Source organism: Mustela nigripes, chromosome 17 (genome assembly GCF_022355385.1).
Source record: "Mustela nigripes isolate SB6536 chromosome 17, MUSNIG.SB6536, whole genome shotgun sequence".
Classification (NCBI taxonomy): Eukaryota; Metazoa; Chordata; class Mammalia; order Carnivora; family Mustelidae; genus Mustela; species Mustela nigripes.
The window spans coordinates 6,202,613-6,228,234 of NC_081573.1; the positions used below are offsets into that span (position 1 = coordinate 6,202,613).

Genomic DNA, 25,622 nt, shown 5'->3' on the forward strand with positions numbered 1-25,622 from the left:
TTCTCGGGGGTCACAAAAGGATTTTTTTGGTAATGGACCTTCTCTTCTCCAGTTCCCAAGGGCTCTCCCTTGGGGTGCCTTTTAACCCACGGGAAACCATTCGGACTGCAAAATTTGTGAAAGGCCAGAGTTCCTGTAACACTGCATGGCCCCAGCAGGATCTATCGGGACACAGGCACATGGACCTGGGGTACCTTCATCGCTTTACCCCAGGACCCTGAGCTAAGGGTCTCTTGCAGGATCCCAGGGTTCCTGCTCATTGCAGGGCATGGGGGCGGGGGGGGGGCACTGCTTCTCCCACTCCCCCTTTCTGTGTTCTCCTGCTCTCTCTCTGTCAAATAAATTTAAAAAATCTTAAAAAAAATGTGTTTGCCGGAATGAGTTCCACCAATAAACTCCCTCCTGACATGCTGGGCGATCATGAGCCAATAGACCTCCTCAGAATAAACCCAGGCCCACCCAAGCAAAGGGGACGCCGACTCTCTCTCTCTCTCTCTTTCTCTCGTTGTTCCTCTTAATATCTACACTGGCTTCACCCTCGTTTCCATCGCAGTGACTCCCACTGGAACCCACTGCCTCTGGTTAGTCTAGCTTAGGGCTTTACGGAACACTCCTAAGCAGCTGCTGAAACTCCCTCTGTTTTGGGCCATTCCCTGTCTTCTCTGGCCTGACACGGACTCCTGATTCCACTTTGGAGGAGAAACAAATGTCCACAATTTTGCGTCTGCTCATCTGTCTGGGCTGACAGGTTTTAGAACCGGAAATCTTCTTTTTCTGCCTTCTGGCAGAATCTGTGTCTTCTGCCTCCTCTCCCCTCCTCTTCCTGTTTCTGTACCGTCATGCGTGCGACTGGCCTTCGGGGCACTGTTCACTTCAGATTTCCCCACCAGCATCTCAGGTAAAAATCGACAAAATAGGGACACCTGGGTGGCTCAGTAGGTTAAGCCTCTGCCTTCAGCTCGGGTCATGATCTCAGGCTCTTGGGATCGAGCCCTGCATCGGGCTCTCTGCTCAGCGGGGAGCCTGCTTCCCCTTATCTCTCTGCCTACTTGTGCTTTCTCTCTCTGCCAAATAAATAAATAAAGTCTTTAAAAAATTAGGGGGAATATTTGAAGAGCTTAGAAAAATGTAACTTTGAGGGAAATGTTGTTTAAAAAAATCGACAAAATAAACTGATGGGCTTCTAAAAAAGAATTCAGGTGGAATATAATTTGGTGTTTTAAGTAATGTAAGTGTGTTGGTTTAATTAAAATAAATACGGCTTGAAAGTTTTCAACGTTAAATGTGAAACTTTTATTCTACTAAGATTTACCGAAGGTCAAATGGGCTCATGGTTTTGTTTTTAAAGATTTTATTTATTTATTTGACCCAGAGAGAGCATGAGCAGGGGGAGCAGCAGGCAGAGGGAGAAGCAAGCTCTTTGCCCAGCAGGGAGCCTGATGTGGGATTCAATGCGGGACTCAATAGGATCGAATCTGGGGTCATGGTCTGAGCTGAAGGCAGACACTTAACTTACTGAGCCACCCAGGTGTCCTGGAAGAAAAAATTCGTATGTAGTAGGATGTAGTTAGATTGAAATGAATAGATTTTATTTTATTTTATTTTTTTAGATTTTATTTATTTGTCAGAGGGAAAGAGAGCACGAGCAGGGGGAGCAGCAGGTAGAGGGAGAAGCAGGCTGAGCCACCCAGATGTCCTGAAATAAGTGGATTTTAAAGGTGCATTGGGAGAAGATTGAAATTCTGCTTTCTCTCTCTTCAAAAGATGAAGTTTTCCTAAATCGTTGGTCTACTCTTGATGAGAAAATGTAAACAAAGTTGTTTTTTCTTTATCTGCCCAGGAAAATCAGTTTCTCTAATTTTTCTTTTCAGGTCTTTGATTACTTAGTTAAAACTTCTATATTAAACAAGCTAACTTTTGGAGCCTGGGTGGCTCAGTGGGTTAAGCCTCTGCCTTTGGCTCAGGTCATGGTCCCAGGGTCCTGGGATCGAGCCCCGCATTGGGGGGGGGGTGTCTCTGCTCAGCAGGGAGCCTGTTTCCTCCTCTCTCTGCCTGCCTCTCTGCCTACTTGTGATCTCTGTCTGTCAAATAAATAAATACAATCTTTAGTAAAAAAAATGTTATATGTCCAGGGCGCCTGGGTGGCTCTGTTGGTTAAATGTCTATCTCTGGCTCAGGCCATGATCCCAGGGTTATGAGATGGAGACCTTCATGGGCTCCTTGCTCATGGAGAGCCTGCCTCTTCCTCCACCTCTGCCCCTCCCCCATCATTGCTCTCTCTATCTCAAATAAATAATAAAATCTTAAAAAAAATAAACTGGGGGTGCCTGGGTGGCTCAGTCTGTTAAGAATCTGCTTTCATCTTGGGTCATGATCCCAGAATCCTGGGATGGAGCCCTGGGTCAGGGCTCCCTGCTCAGCGGGGAGTCTGTTTCTCTCTCCCCCTCTGCCCGATGCTCCCCCTGCTTGTGCTCTCTGTGTGTGTGTGTGTGTCAAACAAATAACTAAAATCTTAAAAAAAAAAAAAACTGAACAGGAATTAGTAACATGGGACTCTTGTTCAAAACATTGCAGGTTCTCTAATGTTTAGTCTTCCAGATTAAAAAAAAAAACTTTCTCTTAAGAAAACCATGACTCCAGAAATGTATGCGTTTGTCAACAAACTGAAGGAGTTAACTTTTCTCTCTACTTGAACCCTCTGAAAATCAAAAGGTCTTAATAAGTATTCTTTCTTCCATGGCAATCATAGTTATTTGCATAAGTTCGGTAAGATTCTGGTCTCCTAGGAATAGGACATCATTGGAAACATGGGTTATTTTGCCAAGGCTTTGACTGGAATGTTGTAATTGAGATAGACACACACAGACTCAGATAGGACCAGAGAGCTTTAAGGAACTGAGGTCGACTTTATGAAATGTGGAGCCATAAAGCCCCTTAGAACTGTTGGCCTGAAACCTTGCTTACAGGTTTCCAGCAGCCTCACCAGGTGAGTAAAGAATGTTACTTCCTGGCAGGTGTAGGAACCTCAGGATACTTTGGGGACCTCATGAAGAGGAATCCACCCAAATCTGCAGGTATTGCTGACATGCCTGGTGGTAAGTGCTTGGCTTGGCTTCTGGCCTGGAGAGGCTACTAAGACTTCAAACTAGAGATTCCTTGGAAAAACTTCCAGCCATGCAAATTTTAAAAGCTCTGTATGGCCAATTGCTCTTCTTGCTGAACTTATGTAAATAATTAAAACAAGCTTGTTAAAATTGGACTTGTTTTGTCAACAAATTTGTCTTGATTTGGCTATCTCTAAAAAAAAAAAACAATGAGGGTTATTATAGAGGAAATTATGTTTCAATATCCCACTTTTACACATGCTAAATCTAGTTCTGATTGTCTTTAAAAGTTGTTTGCCTAAGCTAGACAACTTGAGGTAAACTTCAGAAAAATTGACACAATAGTTTTGGCTGCTTCTTTGGTGGGATTCCCAGGACTTCCAGTAGGACTACCACAGAAAATAAGCAAAACAGAATGTTTACCCAGCAGGATTCTAAATTATTCTTCCAAGATGCCAAATGAACTTAACCAAAAAGGCCACAAACCTCCTAGTCAAGTTTCCAACAAAAAAACCTGCTGTAAAAATCTTGAGTGGCAAACCTTTGGGTCTCTCACTCTAGAGAGCTTTTCCTTCCCTTTCTGTTCTCACCTTCTCACTTAATGAACTTTTCCTTCACTTCACCCTTTTGAGTGCACGAGCATCATTCTTTGACTCTGGGAGACAAGAACCCTGCAATCCTGCAACATTGCTGTTGTAATGAACCTTGCCCTTAAAAGACCATGAACTTAATGGTCATGTTGTGACCATGTTGTATGTGTCCTGACTTCTCCACTGGCCTGCCTCTCCCCATCTCTCTCCCTCTTTTTGGATAACCCTAGTGTTTGAGACACAACAATGTCGAAATTGGGCTCATTAATACTCCAACAATGGCCTCTCTGTTCAAGTGAAAGGAAGAGTCACTTACGTCTTTTACTTTAAATTGAAAGCTAGAAGTGAGGATACTGGGGAAGGCATGAAGAAAGCTGACATAGCCCAAAGCCAGGCCTCCTGCTCCGGTTATCTAAGTTGTGCATTCAATGAAAAGTTCTTGAAGGAAATGAAAAGTGCTATTCTGGGGAACATATGGACAATAAAAAAGAGAAACACCCTTATTGCTATGTGGAGAAAGTTTAATGGCCTGAATGGAAGATCAAAGCAGCCCCAACATTACCTTAAGCCAAAGCCTCATCCAGAGCAAGGCCCTGACTCTCCTCCATTTTCTTTTGGCTGAGAGAGGTGTGGGGGCTGCATAGGACAAGTCTGAAGCTAGCAGAGGTTGGTTCGTGAGGTTTAAGAAACAAAGCCCTCTCCATAACAAAGATGCAAGGTGGTGTGTGCAAAATGAAACTTTTCTTCCTTCTCATTTTATGTGTTTTTTTTTTCCTCCAGTTTTTTGTCCCATTGTGTTGCTGCAAATTCTTCTGTGGATTCCAGATGTCTCCCAGAGCTGGCTTTGTTTGTGGATAGCTGCGTATTTGTGATTTTCATCAGGGGGATGGAGGCTGGGTCTCCTCCAGCACCATCTTGGTGATACCATGTCTCTGATCTGGGAGTTGTTTCTGTATCTCTTATATTAGCACATACAGAGTTTTATATAAAATAAAACGTGTTTTCAACTTCATAATCTTTTCTGGGTCTCTCTCCCAAGTGCCTACCATTACTGGAAACACTTTAACTGATGTATTTCTATTGAATGGACAATAAACAATTTTGGTTATCGTGTGGAGATATAATGGCTAACATTTATCTGCAAGTTCTTCCAACTTACTTGGATACAATTTTCTTTTCTTTTCTCAGGGTTAATGTAGCAGGGAGATAAACACACCAGCTGATAAATGGGAAAAGATACATTTAAGGAAGAGATCCAGGAGATGTCTTCTGACAGATCCTGGAGATGCTGTCTGACATGGAGAAGGTATGTATCTACCCTTTGAGGGCTCTTGATGGCTTTGATTCCTCTATATCTCATTATTGCTGCAGAAAATTCTGAGTTCTGTGGCCTTTATTATTTATTTTTCCCTTAAATAAAGGCTCTGCTTACAGTTTTACTTATTCACACAATCTCATCATTCCAGAAGGGAAACACCTTCCTGGGCACCTAGATGTATTACTTCAACTTCTTCTCTCCATCGTGGGGTAATATGACCTTGACTCTGACCACACGACTTCATACCTGAGCACATGCAAGTCTATGGATGTTCCTCCAGCTCTTTCTCTGACACCATGGCCATGCTTTTGACCACCCCATGGCACCAGGCAAACCCACTAAGCTCCATCCATGAGTTCTTCTGCTCCTCCCCATCAACATGCTTTCAGAGGCTCATGTTTCATCTGTGACCAATTCATGCACATTTTTGCGTTGTCTTAGAACTTGCAGTAAATGAAGTGGACCAAAGATTCAGCTACTATGGCGTGTGTAGTATTCCCACAGGCCAGGGAATAAGGAGGATCACTGGAGCGAGTTACTTTCTCCGGGAACACAATGATTTCCAGTTTGGGTACTAAGTAATATTACCTTTCTATGATTAATCACTACAAGGATTTGTGTTATATCCTTATTCAAAAGTTGGAAAACTAATACTTAACACAGAGAATGAAGCCACAATTTTGCCCCGAGTGTAAGTTCTAGGAAATGGCTTTGCCAGATTGTGGATTCTTATCTCTTTGGTCTCTGTAGTCACGACCAACTCACACTAAAGAGCTGTTGCTTTGGGGGAAGTATAGTTCATCCAGTGTCATGTAACTTTATAAAAGTTCCCTCCTGTTTAGGACGAGTGAAGGTTAGCACGAGAGTCAGGGACTTCTCACACCCCCTACGTTACTAGTACGTGATATTGTTATACAAGTTATGTACGGGTCTGTAGCCAGTCTTTGCAGGTATTACATATAGATGTGATGGACTTAAAGGGCTGAGAGTCCGGTGAGGCATGTCTCCCGAGATGACATCACTGTCTGCTGCACAGGGACAGAGGAAGGGTTAACAGTGTGATGTAAGTGGATCCTGGGGCGAACATCCTCTCTGAAGATGGAACATCCAATTTGTGCTACGTCCTCTCCATCACAGCAAAGAGACCGTCCCACAACCAAGTTCTTTGCGCACAATCAAATTACAAATCCCTTGTGTCTTCCCAGGCTGTGCGGGTGGTGCTGCTTTGGAAGCAAAGAGGAACCAGCCCGAGAGCTCAACTACAAGTCAGGTCGGGGACGGAAGGCCGTGCTCCCTTTGTCTCTTCTTAGCCTGCCCTTTCCACGTTCTGACAGGTAAGGGACAGATAATCAGTAGGGAAAAATGGAAGATTTTGGATCTTGTTCTTCTCTCTCTTGTCCCTCAGTCTCTATGAGACAAAGACGAGAAAAGCAAAGACGTTTAGATTATTTGCATAAAACCAGCATATTTCTTTTTTCTTTTTTATCATTATAACTTTTTATTTTGAGATAGTTTAAGACTCATGGGAAGTAGCAAAAAAATACAGAAGTGACAAAAATGTACATTCAACCCAGCATTCCCTGTTGGTAACACCTTTTACATTAGAAGTCATTGTCAGGGTCAGGAAATTGATTTGACTCAGTACTATTCACTCCGATACAGATTTTGATCAAGGTAATATTTGTCGGGCTGGAAAATGCTGCTGCTGAACACAAGAATTCCTCAGTCTTGCTTTGTCTACCCACCCTTTCTCAAAGACCCACTTCATTTGGTTGAGCCGGTAGGAGATACTCAATGCGGTGTCTAGTCAGCTGGACTATAGTAGGTGATCAAGGTCAGAGCTATCAATAACATTCTTGCCATGATAGATATATTTCATGTCCAGGGCGTTTAATATGGAAACTGGCCATTTGTCATGTTTGGGTGCTTGGGATAGGGCTAGTTCAAGTGAGGAGCTGATTTCTGAACTTAATTACTTAAAAAGTAAATTTATTTATTTTTTTTAAATTTTTTTTAAAGATTTTATTAATTTATTTGACAGAGAGAAAGATCACAAGTAGGCAGAAAGTCAGGCAGAGAGAGAGAGAGAAGCAGGCTCCCGCTGAGCAAAGAGCCCGATGCGGGGCTCGATCCCAGGACCCTGAGATCATGACCTGAGCCGAAGGCAGCGGCTCAATCCACTGAGCCACCCAGGCGCCCCTAAAAAGTAAATTTAAATAGGTTTGTGGGGCTAGTAGCTATCATGTTACACAGTGCAGGTGTTGGCCCAAAGGACACTCTCTGGCTCCTAACCTCAATCTTGATCCCAGCCAGTCCAGGGAGACCAGAGACCAGCTCTCAAGCGTGAAGAAGAAAGTACTTAGCTTAGGGCTTTCCAGTTCCATATCTGGATGAGGATCCCCAGTGGAAGAAGAAAACAAGACTGATATCCGTAATTTCCTTCCCTCTTAGCATCCTCATGGGTCCCTCACCACGTGGAGGCGGGAGGCAGAGAAGAGCATTAGTACTGCGTGGGTCCTTACAACACATACATAATCTCACTGATGTCCTGGAATTTCAATCACAATAGGGTCCCATTTTCTTGGGAACCAATGAAGGGTGAGGGCAGAATATTAGCTAGGAATCTTCTCTTTTCCCAAAAATTCTCAACAAGGTCTTCTAGGTCAATAACCTATTAGGAAACAATACCTTACAGCAGGTTCTAGGTGTTGAGAATCGACTGAGTTCTGCTTCCCTGGGATGGAGAGAGCAATGTGGAGCGGGACACAGAGACACAGCTGAATCCACTATAATGAGGGTGAGATGGAGTCATGGGGGCTTGAGAGAAGGTTTCCCTGAAGACGAAGCATGGGGTCTAGGGCTTTTAATGACATAAAGTCATGCTACAGAGACTGTCCTGTCACCAGACTGCCACCACGCTGTATTCCTAACACAACTTCCTTTCTGTTTTCCAGTGGATATTGTGAAGAATCTCTAAGCAGTACTTTTAAGACGTCAAACAACAGCTCCCAGGTTTGTCCTTCTTCAGAATCTGAAGAACTGTTAACAGGAGAGCCAACACTGCATATCCCTCCTGGACTTCTGTCTTGGTATGGCCAAAAAGAAAGACAGTTAAAAAAAAAAATAGATATTTAGGGCGCATGGGTGGCTCAGTGGGTTATGCTGCCACCTTTGGCTCAGGTTATGATCTCAGGGTCCTGGGATCGAGCCCTGCATTGGGCTCCCTGCTCAGTGGGGAGCCTGCTTCCCCATTTCTCTCTGCCTGCCTCTGCCTACTTGTGATCGCTGTCTGTCAGATTAATGAATAAAATCTTTAAAAAACCACTAGTAACTTACAACTGCCACACAGACAAAAAAAACAAATGGTCCACAAAACATTCTCCTTTCCTTCTGAAGATTTTACAATGCATTGCTATCATTAACCAGTCTTCTACCATTAAACTTAAATGGCCAACTGACACAAACAGTTCTGAGACATTTCTTCCACCACTGATTAAGACGGGGGAGGCTGGTATCGGAGATAATATTCATTTAGCTTTCTTTTTGTTATTTATTTATTTATTTTTAATGTTTTATTTATTTATTTATTTGACAGACAGTGATCACAAGTAGGCAGAGAGGCCGGCAGAGAGAGAGAGAGAGAGGAGGAGGCAGGCTCCCTGCTGAGCAGAGAGCCCGATGGGGGACTTGATCCCAGGACCCTGGGATGACCTGAGCTGAACGCAGAGGCTTTAACCCACTGAGCCACTGAGCCAGATGCCCCTACCTTTCTTTTTTTTTTTTTTTAAAAGATCTTTATTTGTTTATTTGACAAAGAGAGACACATCAATAGAGGGAACACAAGCAGGGGGAGTCAAAGAGGGAGAAGCAGGCTTCCTGCAGGGTAGGGAGCTTGATGCGGGGCTTGATCCCAGGACTCTGGGAACATGACCTGAGCCAAGGGCAGATGCTTAACACCTGGGTCACCCAGGTGCCCCTTCATTTAGCTTTCTGACTTTCTGGGCAGACTTGGTGACCTTGCCCGCTCTGGCTGCCTTCTTGTCCACTGCTTTGATGACACTCACAACAACCATTGGTCTCATGCATGAACAGCAAAACAGCCCAGAGGAGGATAATCAGAGAAGCTCTCAACATGCACAGGTTTGCCAAGAACCATATCAACAATGGCAGTATCACCAGATTTCAAGAACTTGGGACCATCTTCCCAGCTTTTTCCCAGAATGATGATCTATCTTCTCCTTCAGCTCAGCAAGCTTGCAAGCAGTGTAAGCTGTGTGACAGTCCAGCACAGGTGCAAATCCAGCACTGATGGGCCTGGATGGTTCAGGATAGTCACCTGAGCCAGGAAGCCAGCTGCTTCCATGAGTGGGTCATTTTTGCTGTCACCAGCCACATCGCCATGACGAACATCTTTGACAGATACATTCTTGACATTGAAGCCCACATTGTCCTCAGGAAGAGCCTCACTCAAAGCTTCATGATGCATTTCAACAAACTTGACTTTAGTTGTAACATTGACTGGAGCAAAGGTGGCCACCATGCCAGGTTTAAGAACACCAGTCACTACTTGGCCTACAGGCACAGTACCAACACCATCAATTTTATAGACGTCCTGGAGAGGCAGATGCAAGGGCTTGTCAGTTGGACAAATTGGTGGCAGAATGCAATCTAGAGCTTCAGGCAACATGCTTCCACTGGCGTTCCCATGTTTATGGGTGACTTTCCAACCCTTGAACCATGGCGTGCTAGCACTTGACTCCAGCATGTTGTCACCATTCCAACCAGAAACTGGTGCAAATGCTACTGTGTTGGGGTTGTAGCCAATTTTCTTAATGTGTATTTGCTGACTTCCTTAATGATTTCCTCGTATCTCTTCTGGCTGTAGAGTAGCTCAGTGGAATCCATTTTGTTAACACCAACAATTAGTTGTTTTACACCCAGTGTTTAAGCCAGAAGGTGTTTATTTAAGGATGTTTAAGCCATGCTCACGGGTCTGCCCATTCCTGGAAATACCTGCTTCAAATTCACCAACACCACCAGCAACAATCAAGACAGCACAGTCAGCCTGAGATGTGCCTGTAGTCACGTTTTTGATAAAGTCTCTGTGTCCTGGAGCATCAGCGGTGGTCACATAATACTTACTGGTCTTGAATTTCCACAGGGAGATATCAATGGTGATACCACATTCAAGTTCAGCTTTCAGTTTTCAGAACCAGGCATACTTGAAGGAGCCCTTTCCCATTTCAGCAGCCTCCTTCTCAAATTTTTCGATAGTTCTTTTGTCGATTCCATCACATTTATAGATCAGATGACCAGTGGTGATAGACTTGCCTGAATCTATGTGTCCAATGATGATGATGTTGATGTGAATCCTTTCCTTTCCCCTTTTGGTTTAGGTGGAGTGGTGGTTTTCATGAAACCCGTGCTCTGGTGGTAACCTCATTGAGAAGAAGGTAATTGAATGTTTAAATGGCCCTTCCTGGCTAGTGGCCTCTAGCTTGTAATCACATCCCCTTTACTTATTTATTTATTTACTTTGGTGAACTGATTAGTTTTTTGAGATTTTATTTTTAAGTAATTTCCACACCCAAAATGGGGCTCAAACCCATGACCCCAAGATCAAGAGCCACATGTTCCAATGACTGAGCCAGTCAGTCTCCCTTCTGAACTGATTTCTAATATTTTCTTTATTTTTGAAATGCAAGGGTCCCAGGGAGTAGCAAATCAGCAGACCAGGAATCTTCACAGACACAAGAATCAGGTAATTGTCTAATATAGAGATGAAGCCAGGGGTGTATAGTGGGCTGATGGAAATGTCCTGTGTTTTTATGGGGAGAAGACAGTTTGAAGTCTTTGGGGGTAGTAACAATCAAAAGCATTTTTTCCTTAGCTCTAACACCATCCTCCCTACAACTTAAATGGGAATACGAAGTACTTGCCATCGTGGATAAAATGTCTGGAATAGATTCCATATTCTAAACACTCTATTAGGGACATTTTACATATTCCCTTTTTGTTATCTAAGGAACTCTGTGAATGCATCGTCTAGACTCTGTGTCAAGACAAATAAAGCAAACTTAGAGGAGAGAAATCTTCCAGGTGAGGTGTGACAGCGTAGGATTGTGTTTGGGTTAATTAAAAGGGGCTTGTTTTCTTTTACCCTAATCCATGCTAAGACTTCAAAACATAAGCAATGTGTGCTTAATGATCTTGATCCTTTGTGACATTTGTACTTTGACAGGCTTTGGGCTGGGAGACATTCCTACTCTATGAGTGTCCTAGGGCTGCCATAACAAGATACCCCAGATGAAGGGACTGAAATAAAAGAAGTTAATTTTGTCATCATTCTAGAGGCCAGAAGTCTCAGATCAAGGTGCTGGGAGATTTGGTCTCTGATGAAGGCTCTTCTCCTGGCTTGTAGGTGGTCACCTTCACCCTGGGTCCCCACATGGCCTTTCCTCTGTGTATCCAGAGAGAGAGAGAGAGAGAGAGAGATCTAGTGTCTCTTCCTTGTCATATAAGGACACAAGGACACCAGTCCTATTGGATTAAGAGTTCTTTCTTATGACCTCATTTCAGCATTAGGACTTTCTTACATGCTCCATCTTCAAATTCAGCACTATACCAGCCGATGTTCACTGGGTTGGAAAAATTTACCCGACTCGACTCTCCTAGATCCTGTCATTACACACTCCACTTCTAAGTGCTCATGGTTGGAAACTGTCCCACTTGGTGTGAAGTAGTTTGAAAGCCACCTGAGATTCTGGAGAGCAGGGCACTGGTGTTGGCTGTGTCCTGGTGCTCAGCTCAGCTCCTGTGCTTACCTGCCACGAGGTTGGGGGAAGCTCATCTGTGTTCACATGAACGGCTGACACCGTGTGCTATTTTCTGGAGGTGCCACACAGCTAGTACCAAGATTCAGAGCAGTTCTATAAGGTGCGGGTAGCATTAGTCTATCTGACATGGGAGAAAAAAGTCTCAGAGTGGTTAGGTAACCGTCTGAGACTTTTCCTTTTTCCTATCCCAAATCCCTACTCTCTGCCAAATGAGATTCCATCATTTTTAATTCTTGATAAATCAGTTTTCTCCGAGCACAGTATTTCAGAGACTTCTATCATCCAGGGTACAGATATTTGTTCTATGCAAATCATCCTCACCCAGAGTCTGAGCAGAAAGAATGGTATCCGGGAGCGCGTGCGTAGAGGGTCTCTAAGTGCTGCTGGGAAGACTCTCCCAGTTGGGTGGTGGAAATGCTGGGGGAACCAGAGGATGGTCTGCAGTGCCTTGGGTTGGATGGCGGTGAACACTAGGGTGAAGAGTTGTGACTTTCCTTCTTAAGCTTTCATGCTTGCTCCTTTTACGGACTTGTGTTCCCCCACCAGCATCAGGTGTTAACTGCTGCTTGGGACCATGTAGAAATTTAGTTGCCGTGGTTCCTGCCCTAGGTGAATACTGCTCCCCAACAAAGCCATCCAGCCTCACTTCCTTCTTAAATTTGGGGGTTCATTTTCAGTAGTGACCAAGAACATTCTTGTGCCTTTCTTTGTCTGGATTCCAAGACCAAAGCCCCTTGTTCTCCCTCCATACTCTTCTCTCTGATATCTGGATTCCCAACAGCACATGTGTAATTCAAAATCCAGAACGCCTTTAGGCCTTTTCCAACAAATCCAATCTGACATGTACAATGTGTATTTTTCAGAAGAGACTTGCTTGGAAGAGAAGACACTAGTGCCCCTTGAGGCTCCTAAACTCTTTTCTGGGGTTGGACCAGCTTGTCATAGTTATCAGTTTCTGGGACCTGAAGGAAATGTGGATATTGAGTTGATTGATGAGAGTGCAAACAGATACAGGTAAGAATTGAAGAAGTTGGTTGTTTCAATACAATTCTCCCATAAAGGAAGTATGTGCTGTGTGATACTTACATGTACACACCTACATGATAAGGTATGCGATTCACCCCTTCAACATTGGAAATTTTGTCAGGATTCTCTGATCCTATGCACTGAGTTGGTGTTTTATTTCTTTATTTATTTTTATTTTATTTTTTTTAAAGATTTTATTTATTTGACAGAGAGAGATCACAAGTAGGCAGAGAGGCAGGCAGAGAGAGAGAGAGAGGAGGAAGCAGGCTCCCTGCTGAGTAGAGAGCCCGATGTGGGACTCGATCCCGGGACCCCGAGATCATGACCTGAGCCGAAGGCAGCAGCTTAACCCACTGAGCCACCCAGGTGCCCCTGAGCTGGTGTTTTAATTTCACCACATGTAGAATATAGAGAAAGTGGGCCCTCAGAGCGTCTTTAACTCGCCAGAGTGTTCTAATGTGGTGAAAGCCACAGAGGGGTCTTGAACTTTGCTCCACAAACACCATATCCCTCCACACTTTTCTTCTTTAATCAAAGACCCGGGGAGCCTGGGTAGCTCAGTCGATTAAGGGTCTGCCTTTGGCTAAGGTCATGAACCCGAGGTCCTGGGAATGAGCCCCAGGTTAGGTTCCCTGCTCAGCTTCTCCCTCTCCCTCTGCTGCTCCCCCAGCTCGTGCTCTCTCACTCACTCGCTCTGAAATACATAAATAAAATCCAAAAAAAAAAAAAAATCAAAGTCCTGGTCTTCTCCCAGCATGACTATCACTCTGGCTCCTTTCAGCGTCCACTTCCCCATGGCTGGCTTCTATTTGTGGCCAGCGACACGCCTCGGATTCTTGGTAACAGCTGCAGTGACCGTGAGGATAGCGTTGGATTCTTGGAGTCTACACATGAAGTTACAGCACGAGAAACAGTGGATGGTGGCAGGCCCACTGTTTGATATCTCCGTGGAGCCCGAGGGGGTCATCGCTGAAATCCACCTCCCTCACATCATCTCCCTGCCAGGTAAAGAGGGGAGAGGGGGCTGTGGGGCTGGTGGGGAACTTGTCTGATGCCCTTTTTCATTGTCCTACAGCAAATGAGGTCGATATGTCTTGGTTCCACGTTGCCCATTTTAAGGATGAAGGTATGGTCCTAGAGCCACCAGCCCGAGTGGAGTCTTTCTATGCCGTCCTGGAAAACCCCAGCTTCTCTCTGATGGGAATCCTGCTGAGATTGGCTAGTGGGGCTCGTGTTTCAGTCCCCATCACTTCCACGGCACTGCTCTATTATCACTTCTACCCTGAAGATACTAAATTTCACCTGTACCTTATCCCCAGTGACTCCTTGCTAACGAAGGTAAGGTTGGCAGATTTGGAGAAGTGAGAATTACCCATCCGCTTACAACCTTGGACCTTGTGCTTCTGTTCCTTTTATTTTCTTTCTTTCTCTTTTAAGATTTTGTTTATTTGCAGGAGAGAGAAAGTGAGAGAGAAAGAGAGACTGAGAGAGATAGAGAGAGCACAAGAAGGGAGAGTGTCAGGCAGAAGGAGAAGCCAGCTCCCTGCTGAGCAAGGAGGTGGATGGAGGACTCCATCCAGGACCTTGGGATCATGACCTGAGCTGAAGATAGACGCTTAACTGACTGAGCATCGTTTATGCTCACATGAAACTCATGTTTCAGCATTGGACACCCTTCCTTTAAATGGATCTATGGATTTCTTTTAACATGAATCAAATACGCAGATAAATGGATCGCTCCCTAATTTTTGCAGTGAACACACCATGTGTGCAGCACCCAGATGGAGAAGTGGACATCACCAGCTTCTTTCCCCTTCCTGCCCCGACCTGATCGCTACCCACCAAGAGTATTTACTAACTGGACTGATAAGAGCATCTTCTGTAGTTGTTTTTAACAGCAATTCTTGCTTGTTAATTCCAGAAAGTGTGTATTGAGTTATAGCTGAGACTTGTCGAATGTTATTATTATTTTGTTATTTGAGTTCTATTCTGTATCGTGGGTGGATCCTCAGAGAGCTCTGAGGTCTCTTCTGTTCTGCTTCTGGGTCTCTCTGGGGTGACGTCACTGCTGTACTGCTTGCTGGTGGGCAGGTGGCTGTCACCTCATGGAGCAGGAGCCTCACGATGGAGGGAAGTCGTCTCTACCCTCGTCCCTCATAGACGCAGCTGCAGACAGCAATGGTCCTCTGTCGAGGCACAAGGAGGAAACCTCTTTGTCCCCGGATTTGAGGAACACTTAGGCGATCCCTGCCACATTATACAAAGAAAAATCAAACTCTACAGAGATTTGTAATAAAAAGAAACCCTTTGTGGGGGGAGTGATTGGTAGCTCAGTTGGTTAAGTGTGGCTCAGGTCATGATCTCAGGGTCTTGAGATGGAGCCCAGAGTTGGGCTCTGTGCTGAGTTTGGAGCCTGCTGAAGACACTCTCTCCATCTTCCTCTGCCCATTCTGCCCCGCCAAGGAAAAAACAAGCAAACAAACAAAAATGAAAGAAATCCCTAGCTCTGAGATAACCAGCAGGAAAATTTTATTAATACATGTCTCTCGTGCACCAAGCTGGGGCAGTTGGAGGAACATGCAGCTGTGGATCTCAGAGTTGTGAGTTTATTCCCCACATTGTGTACAGAGATTACTTAAAAACAAAATCTTTTTTTAAATTTATTTTTTATTTTCAGCATAACAGTATTCATTATTTTTGCACCACACCCAGTGCTCCATGCAATCCGTGCCCTCTCTAATACCCACCACCTGGTTCCCCCAACCTCCCACCACCCCCCTTCAAAACCCTCAGATTGTTTTTCAGAGTCCATAGTCTCTCATGGTTCACCTCCCCTTCCAATTTCCCCCAACTCCTTTCTCCTCTCTAACTCCCCATGTCCTCCATGCTATTTGTTATGCTCCACAGATAAGTGAAACCATATGATAATTGACTTTCTCTGCTTGACTTATTTCACTCAGCATAATCTCTTCCAGTCCGGTCCATGTTGCTACAAAAGTTGGGTATTCGTCAATCTTAAAAAAAATAAAATCCCTCATTCTAGAAGCATATGTTTACTTTTAGCTTTGCTCCCTGATTTGCTTCTGCTGCTTCTTCCTCAGGCAATAGATGAAGAAGAAACTAAGTTTCACGGTGTGCGTCTACAGACCTCACCCCCCGTGGAACCCCTGAGTTTTGGTTCCCGTTATATTGTGTCTGGTTCAGCTCACCTGGAAATAATGCCTGAGGTCAGTAGAATTTGAATGTAACTCAAATTTCACTCGGGTTTCAAAATATTTTGTCTTTTTTTTTTTTTAAAGGAAGACCAGGGGAGGGTTAGTAGCTCACGTGATTATTCTCTGAACCATATCCTGATAGGAGCTTGGCTACCTTTCTTTCCATGGAATAATACTAATTTCTAAAATTGTAAATTTAAAAGATTGTTGACCATTCTCCTTTGGTCTCCCCTCAACCAGCCACAAGACTGTATAGGAAATGGCTAATATTTCAGTGACCAGTTCACTGCAGGCAAACAAGCCTTTCTACTCCTGCCCTCAATGCCATGATAGTTTAATTCAAGTGCTGTGCTTCTTCTAGGAGTTGAAATTATCCTACAGGAGTCCTGGGGAAATCCAGGTGTTCTCTAAAGTCTTTGCTGGGAAGATGGAGGAACCAATCATACTTGAAGTTACGGACAAAAGACACAAGACTTTGGTCTGGCGCACTTTGGTGAAGCCAGGTAGGTAAAAATATGGAGTTTAAATTTGGGGGGAAAAAAACAAATTATGCACCTCTTTTCTGTGTTGTAGTGAAGTGTGTCAGAGGAGAGGTCTTTTTATGGTCCCATCCCAGAGAAGAAAATAAATCTACTGCCAGCCTAGAGTCCATGTTGAGTTGAAACAAAAGTGTAGACACTCGTCAAGTTTGCCTGGGATAGGGATGGTTGTTGCTATCAACAACTGGATGCTCTCATACGTAGGAGGCAGTGAACAGGAAATGCTAATTATAAGAATCAGAAGGAACAGAAAGTCAATTTATTTATTTATTTATTTATTTTTTAAAAGATTTTATTTATTTATTTGACAGAGAGAAATTACAAGTACACTGAGAGGCAGGCAGAGAGAGAGAGAAGGAAGCGGGCTCCTCGCTGAGCAGAGAGCCCGACGCGGGACTTGATCCCAGGACCCTGAGATCATGACCTGAGCCGAAGGCAGCGGCTTAACCCACTGAGCCACCCAGGTGCCCCCAGAAAGTCAATTTAATTCTATGTCCTGGGCAATTTTATAGTTGTTTTCATATATAGAGATAATCAGCTGCTGAAGGAAGGATGCAGAATTGATCAGAACTTCAAAGAACAGCAGGGCTTTTGAAAGACCATGTGGAAAGCTTCATGGTAAACAGACTCTAGTGACTTTCCCAAATGGTGGCTCCAATCGGCAAATCTCCCACCAACTTATATGTGTGTTCAACGTATAAATTTTGCACCATCACAATCCCAGTATTATAGGGTTTAAAGAACATCATCACTGGGGTGCCTGGGTGGCTCAGTGGGTTAAGCCTCTGCCTTCGGCTCAGGTCACGATCTCAGGGTCCTGGGATCGAGCCCCACATCAGGCTCTCTGCTGAGTAGAGAGCCTGCTTTCTCCTCTCTCCTCCGGCTTCCTCCTCTCTCTCTGCTTGCCTCTCTGCCTACTTGTGATCTCTCTCTCTGTCAAATAAATAAATAAAATATTAAAAAAAATAAAGAACATCATCACTTATTGTCAAAACCTACTCGCTTCATGATGGTATTTCGTGTCTAAAATACATTTGCCTGGAGGATGATTTATGTAGCACAGTGTGATAATGTTATCAAAGCTTTCACATTTCCTCACATATTGGCTTAGAAATAGAAATAGAATATTCGAAAAACTGTTACTTCCTCTGATTTATTTCCTGGGTGGGCAGTGAGTGACCTTCTACTTAATTGGGTTCCATTAGGTATATCAATGTTCCAATGGGATCCTTAACCCAGGAAATGGAATCAAACTATTTTAAAGCATTGCATCAAAGACCAGAGGGGCATCTGGCTGGCTCAGTCAGAAGAGCCTGTGCCTCTTGATCTCAGAGTTGGGAGTCTGAGCACCATGTTGGGTGTAGAGATTACAAGAAACAACAATACCTAAAAAAAAGAAAAAGAAAAACTAAATAAGGTAAATGGTTCATTTTCCAACTTTTCCTTCTTTCCTAGTGGAGCTCCAGTTTTATGCTGCATCACCGCCTTCTCCCGTCTCAGGTGAGTGCAGTGTCCACACCAAACATCAGGAGGTTTTGAGGGGTGTGAGGTGGCTCAGTGAGGGATCCTACCTTCTCTTCAGTTACAGAGACTGAGTGTGGTCGGACACAAAGAAGGAGTCTGAGCCACCTGAGCGAATTCATGGGAGGGTTTAATAAGCAGACTCTGAGCATGCAACCACGTCTTATTGGGGAAAATATCTTGCATCTGAGGAAGTCTCAGTGAAAGTAGTTCGATATGGCTGGAGATGAAACTTTAGAGGGACGGAGGACACATGAGACCAGAGCAGGCAAGAAACAGAAGTTGGAAGCAGAAGGGTGATGGCTGAACTCTTTCGGTCCTTAGGCTGAAGGCAAAGGGGGACTCAGGAAAGGTGGGTAGCAATGCACTCACTGTTCTGAACAGTGTGGATGACTGTGGGTGTGGAATGGACAGGAAGTGGGAGTCGGTTAGGAGGCTGTTGTGAAAGTTGAGAACAGGGATTAGCTGGGAATTGGTTAAGGTTACTGGAATTGATAGGTAGCAGAGAAAGAAATTATTCAAAGTAAGGAGCCAAGGGGTACCTGGCTGGTTCAGTCAGAAGAACATGTGACTCCTAATATTGTGTAGTTGTGAGTTCAAGCCATGACTTGGAGTAGAGATTACTAAAAATAAATAAAGAAATAAAGCCTTTTGAAAATAAAAGAAAAATAAAACAACAGTCAAGATTCAGAGGACTGCATTCTGCCTTCTGTGCTGTTGGCTTTGATTATTAGTCTCCACACAGTAAAAGTGACAGGCCTCCTGTAACAAAACAGATCATCCAGGAGGAGAAAGGGAACATCCCCTGATTCCTCTTACTCCTCAGGTGTCACACTGGCTTGAAATGGCACAAACCCACTTCCTGGCCAGCTGGTGTTATGGTCAGGGGGCCCAGAGAGGCAGATGAGCTACAGAAAATTAGACCCCACGCCTGGAGTTGCAGTTGGGTTCAAACCCAACCACAGATACAGTTAAGAATGACGTAAAGATGATTTCACAAAGGAAATCGAAAGGGTTTATGTAGGTGGTGAGTGTGTAGCACCAAGAACACGTCTCTACCCTTCCTCTTCTACAAGCTCTAGAGCGAGAGCTACCTGGTGTCAGAAGGATGAAACCCACCCTCGTGTGCTCTCTCTAGAACACCCTTCAGAAGCGGCTGCCAGCCCACGTCTTGAGTCAGATCTTCATTCTGGCCAGCATGCACTGTGAAGCCTGACATCTCTCTCCCCCTCTTTGCCCTTTGGCCTGGTGGCATCTTGTATTTAATACCAGAATCCTACTCCTCAAAATCCTCCTCTGATACTAACTCTTCTGTGAAGACTTTGCTTGAAAGTCTAGTCATCCCCTCCTTTCTGAGCCAAGGGCTATGGTTGCATTTTTCTCCTATGGAATTATGGTGATAAAAATGATCATGGAGACAAATGCAGCTTATGGAATGCCTGTTGCATGGCAAATATTCATCACTTCTGTCTAGTCCTGTCAATGCACTTTGGCTGGCTTCCACAGAAAAGCATGGAGGAGCATCAGAGTGAACACAGCAGTGGTAGCGGTCCTGTATGGAACGTAGCCTGAGACAGACACCACCCCCCACACTCATGGGGTTTCTATTACAGCAGGTGAAAACAGTGAAGTTGATTTCCCAGTGCTTATCAAAATACAGTTGTGATACAATTATGAGAGGAATTATGAGAGGATAAGATGGGTAGTTCAGATCTAAACTTGAGGGAGTTGAAAAGTTTCCGTGTACACCATGGAGAGAGGACAAAAGTGAAGTTTATGTCCGTTGAAGAAGATTTAATAGAAACTGCTAAAGAAATGGGTGGGGTGAGAACAGTTGAGGCAGCAAGAATAGGTTAAGTTGAGCATCTTTCTGTGAGAGGAACTTTATTCATTCAAATTGAGGAGTCATGGAATGAGCACCTCCAATAACTTGAATTTTTTTTTTAAAGATTTTATTTATTTGACACAGAGAGAGAGAGAGAGAGAGAGAGACAGAGAGAGAAGGAACACAAGCAGGGGGAGTGGGAGAGGGAGAAGCAGGCTTCCTGCTGAGCAGGGAGCCCAATGCCAGGCCCGATCCCAGGAGGCTGGGATCATGACCTGAACTGAAGGCAGACACCCAATGACTGAGCCATCCAGATGTCCCTCCAATGACTTTTCAATAGAAACACCAAGACTTCACAGAAATTACATCATTAAATTAAGCTATTTGTTTATGGCGGCATATGGCATTGATGATCTGAGCTACTGTGTTTAGAACAAAAGTTCTAGATGCATGAGTTGTACATAGAAAGCAATCATGTTTTTGGGCACCTGGGCAACTAAGTGAGGTTAAGCATACGATTTTTTTTCAAATTAACATGTAGTATGTTATTTGCTTTTGGGTACAGGTCTGTGAATCATCAGTCTTACACAATTTGCAACATTCATCATAGCACATACCCTCCCCAATAGCCATAACCCAGCCACTCTATCCCTCCCCCGACCTCCCAGAAACCCTCAGTTTGTTTCCTGAGATTAAGAGTCTCTTATGGTTTGTCTTCCTCCCAGTCCCATCTTGTTTAATTTTTTCCGCTCTCTGGCCCCCATAACCCTCCCTTGCCTCTCAAATTCCTCATATCAGAGAGATCATATGATAATTGTCTTTCTCTGACTGACTTATTTCGCTTAACACAATACCCTCTAGTTCTATCCACATCGTTGCAAATGGCAAGATTTGGGGCTTTTTTGATGACTGCATAGTATTCCATTGTGTGTATTAACCACATCTTCTTTATCCATTCATTCGTTGATGGACATCTGGGTTCTTTCCATAATTTGGCTATTGTGGACTTTGCTGCTATAAAAAAAAAGCCATTTACTATATGTAGGTTTTATTTTGATCTATTAGAAGAAACTGTATCCCAAAATTTTAAAGAAAGAAAAACCTATATGTATACTAAAAATAAGGCTAAATACAATGAAGGGATAGAACATGACTATAACAATGAAAATTTTAAAAGATTTTTGAAAAGGTATTGATAAGATAAAATAGTTAAAAAGCATTAAAATAGGAAAGAGGAAAAATTAAAAAAATGTAATTTAAAAAATTTAACCTTGAAAGACTAAAGAATCATGGGAAAAAAAGTAATGAATTCTATGTGTTGCTTTCCCCTAGCTCAGTGATCTCCGTGTGTCGTTTCTCAGTTCTCAGTCATCGGTGAATTTGGTTTTGGCTGGATGTTCTTGCTGATCTTCTAAGGGAGGGGCCTGTTGCCATGATTCTCAAATGTCTTTGCCAGAGGTGGCATTGCACCGCCTGTGGCAGTGGCCAGGCTAAGCAATCTGCTAAGGTTCACGCTTGGAGTTTTGTTCCCTGAATGCTTTCTATACTGCTTTGGAGGACGGGAATGAAAATGGCAGCCTCCCAGTCTCCCGCCAGAGGAGCCGAGAGCTCAGGTCCCGCTCAGTGCACCCTCGGAGAAAAGCAGTCAATCACTCCCGTCTCCCTGGCCTCTGGCTGCACTCTGAGCTCACCTGTCTTGTGACCGAGCATTTCTATCTTGGGCGCCTGGCCCCGTTTGGAGTTTCCAAAACCAGCAGATTCCTGCCATGCCCCATGCTACTCCTCCCAGAGGAAGAAGGAGGGGTGTCCCCAGATCTGCCACTTATGGGGTCCCTGCTTGAAGAGCAGTGGTCCAACTGTGCTGTGGATCATGGTTTAAGGTAACCCCAAGCTGAAAGTCCCTCCTCAGCTCCATCTCTGTTGCAACTTCCCTGCTCTGATACTGGGGACTCTGTCACATTCAGATAACCCTGGTCTTTCTGTGACTCTGTGGGTCCTAGATCACACCGTCCCTTCGAGGGCTCCACCCCCCACTTAGCCTCTGGGGTGATGATCCTCAGTGGAGCAGACTTCTAAAAGTTCCAATTTCATGCTCTGCTGCTCTACTGCTTGCAGGGAATCAGCACCCCCAACCCCACCCCTGGTCTCTTCTCATCGCTTCAGATTCACTTCTCCACGTGTCCTACCTTCTAGAAAGTGGTCGATTTTCTGTTCCTAGACTTGCTGCTTCTCTCCTCTTTGATTTCCTTTTGAGTTTGTAGGTGTTTTGGTAACTATCTAGCTGAACTCCTGGGGCCTGATGATATTTAGTCTCCTACTCCTCAACCATCTTGCTCCTCATCACCAAGCATCCAGCTCTTGATTTTGGCTCAGGTCATGATCTCAGGGTTGTGAGCCCCACATCAGACTCTGCACTGGGCATGGATCCTGCTTAAATCTCTCTCTCTCTCTCTCCCTCTGCCTTTTTCCCGCAGCTCATGCTCATTCTGTCCCTCTCTCAAAAAAAAAAAAAAAAATCCAAAAGCCAATCTGCCAAGGTCACACAGGAATTATATGCAGGCAGGCACCAAACAGTACCCTGAGTCAGCATGAAATACCTTCTCTCCAGTGCTTCTGGTCCTTCTGTGTTGTACTTAGCCAGCTAAATAAATCCCTTTCTACTAGTTTATCGGAAGGCTCTTGAGAGTAGGGAGCTAGTCTACTGTACCTAGACCTCTGGTATCATGCGTACCAATGTATGAACTTCAAGATTGTTAGAAGGATGAATAGATGAATGTAGAACAAGATAGAGCTGTCTCTAGGGTTCCAGTGAAAACCAGAAAGTAAAGAAGAGGAGGTGCTCAAAGTTTAGGAAGGAGGGGATTGGATTGAAGAAGAGGGATCATTGAAGTTTCCCTAAATTCATAGACCCTGAGAACTGACTGCACATCTTGGGTCACTTGGGACAGGACTGCATAGGCTGTGTGTGTGTAAGATCTGGGCAACATGCAAAACACAATGAGCAACATCTCCACACAGAATATGTCTTTAAGGAGTGCCTGGGTGGCTCAGTCAGTTCAGTGTCTGACTCTTGATCTCAGTTCAGCTCTTGACTCAGGGTCATGGGTTCAAGCCCCATGTTGAGATCTATATTGGCTCTGGAGCCTAAGAAAGAAATAAAGAGAAATAGATAGATGATATTAAGCTGGACATAGGTCCTGAACACCTTAAATGATCTGTCCTTTTCTGAGTCTGCAACTCTTTCTTGTGTCCAGCTGAGGCCTTTATGAAGGAGAACCACCGGCACTTGCAGGCCAGGCTGGGGGACCTGAGCGGAGTACTAGATGATCTTCAGGACAGTGGGGTCTTCACCGAGGAAGAGAAGGAGCTGGTGCAGCAGTTTCCAACACGGCAGAGGAAGAATGAGACCCTGCTGAGGATGGTGGAGAAGAAAGGGCCCCAGGCCCTGGAGATATTCTTCAGAAGCCTTCAGCAAAGAGATCCTTACCTGATGTCCTACCTTAGCCAGCAGAGTTTACAACAGTGACTCAGGCCAATACTCAGGAAGAGACAATCCCATGTTCTGCACTGAAAATGGATAAACAGGCGTGCTTGGGTGGCTCAGTTGTTTAAACGTCTGATTCTTGATTTCAACTTGGGGTCATGAGATTGAGCCTTATGTTGGGCTCTGCACTCAGCTCGGAGTTTGCTTGAGATCCTTTCCCTCTGCTTCTCCTCCCACTCTCTCTCTCAAATAAATTAAATCAATCTTAAAGAAAAAAAGAACGAAAATGGATAAATGGGCATGTGATCATTGAGTTCATTGTTCAAGACAAAAGTGGTTAGTAACACCCAGCCATCACACAGGCTTTATTGAGGACTGATGTGTAACTACACAGATATCTATTTCTGTATCCTCATATCTTCCCCTCAACAAAATCTCAAGAGAGTAGCAATAATCATACTAAATATTTTTTTAAGCCAAATTTAAAAAAAATTCCCAGTTCACCCATTGACCTATTTCTTGGAAATCTGGGCAGAGGAAGGCAAGACCAGGTGTGGTTATGATTGACAGGGCCCAGGGAGACCAACTCTCCTGAGTCACATGAGAAGCAATTCTAGTGAACATTACATCTGAGCTGTTACCTGCTCACAGTGAAATCTAGAAAGGCTTACAGAACTCCCTATTGAGGGCATTCATGACATTCACAAATTTTGATATTTTAAAAAAATACACTGTGTCTTTAACATTTTATCCGTTGCTATTTCTACTAGGATGATGAAGTCCCTTGAGGGAATAGAGCTCAGGAGTGGAAGCAAATGCCAAAGTTGGCAGAAAACCTTTGGTCTCTGGTATATAGGATGGTACCAGGGACGGGCACATTCTGGGTCACACAACTTCATGGAACAGCTCGGTGGATCGCAGAGGCAGAGTATGGATGAATGGTGTCCACAGAAGCAGCATGGGGGAAAAGGAGGAGCATCCGGTGGTTGTGAGGGAGGCCCTCCTGGCAGGTATGTCACAGAAATAGACAGAGCCTGACACTGGGGTTCTGCCATTGGACCCTGCCATTTTGTATGTGTCCCAGCTGCCTTTGGACCGGTGTTTGCGTGACATAAGTAATGCTATCCTCTGACTTTGAGCCCAGTTATTTCCTTGTATTTGAAGTGAGTTTGTAGAAGACAGCCTAGAGTTGGGTCAGTTGGCTTTTGTTATTTATTTATTTATTTATTTATTTATTTGACAGAGAGAGAGATCATAAGTAAGCAGAGAGGCAGGCAGAGAGAGAGAGGAGGAAGCAGGCTCCCCACTGAGCAGAGAACCCGGTGCGGGGCTCAATCCCAGGACCCTGAGATCAAGACCTGAGCCGAAGGCAGAAGCTTAACCCACTGAGCCACTCAGGCGCCCCGGCTTTTGTTTTTTTAACTCATTTTGAAAATCTGTTAAGTGGTATGTTCAGCTCTTTACGTTTAACAGAATTCTTGAAAGGTTAGGAGTTACCCCAAGTCAGCCATTTTAGTATTTGTTTTCTGTTTATTCTCTCTTGGTTTGCATACCCATCTTTCCTTTTTGGCTTTTTAAGGGCTTATTTAAAGAGTTTTTAGTATTCCACCTTAATTTATCTATTTTGTTTTCTTTGGCTATGTGGTTGTGTATTTTTTAGTGGTTGTGTTAGAGATGGAAAGATACATCCAGAATGCGTTGGTCCTCATATCCATAGTGTGCTAATTAAAATGGAATCTAGAAACCTTAGCACCATTTTGACCGTGGTACACTCTATGACCCAGTTGCTTTCAATATTATCTCTGTATATAATAAGGTCTTAATCAGAAAAATGTTTTAATGTTTTTCCCCTCTTTTTTAAAGAAAGATTTTATTTGTTTATTTTAGAGAGAGATACAGAGAGAGCATGGGGATGTGGAGAGCAGAGAGAGAGGACGAGGAGCGAGAATGTCAGCCAGACTCTGTGCTGGGCATGGAGTCCAAGGCAGGGCTCGATCTCTTGACTCTGAGATCATGACCTGAACTGAAATCAAGAGTCAGATGATTAATCAGCTGAGACCTCCAGATGTCCCTGTTTTTCACTTGCAATCGCTGAGTATGTTTTAAGGACCCATAAGGAGTATCATCGATGATACGTGCCCTGATATATACCAATTTTGTGGAT

The 25,622-nt window shown here is 44.1% G+C and overlaps 2 protein-coding genes across 4 annotated transcripts in view; both read left to right on the forward strand.

Moving 5' to 3' along the window:
- Positions 1-818: 818 nt before the first annotated feature.
- Positions 819-25,207, forward strand: LOC132005910 (caspase recruitment domain-containing protein 8-like). 3 transcript variants are annotated; one of them, XM_059383425.1, is made up of 14 exons: positions 819-898; positions 3,015-3,095; positions 4,883-5,000; positions 6,218-6,346; positions 7,967-8,101; positions 10,409-10,465; positions 10,718-10,773; positions 12,712-12,862; positions 13,656-13,879; positions 13,950-14,212; positions 15,976-16,101; positions 16,451-16,592; positions 18,084-18,128; positions 23,229-25,207. In XM_059383425.1, the coding sequence occupies exons 3-14, from the start codon at positions 4,921-4,923 to the stop codon at positions 23,498-23,500; spliced, it is 1,680 nt and encodes a 559-aa protein (XP_059239408.1). In that variant the 5' UTR covers positions 819-898; positions 3,015-3,095; positions 4,883-4,920; the 3' UTR covers positions 23,501-25,207. The 3 variants fall into 3 exon arrangements, with proteins under 3 accessions (XP_059239408.1, XP_059239407.1, XP_059239406.1); XM_059383424.1 differs by having other exon boundaries at positions 3,015-3,074; XM_059383423.1 differs by lacking the exon at positions 3,015-3,095.
- The window catches only part of LOC132005909 (caspase recruitment domain-containing protein 8-like), a 34,954-nt gene continuing 33,712 nt past the window's right edge, over positions 24,381-25,622 (forward strand). Inside the window, 1 exon segment of the mRNA XM_059383421.1 lies at positions 24,381-24,468. The gene's annotated coding sequence lies outside the window, so the exon portion shown is untranslated.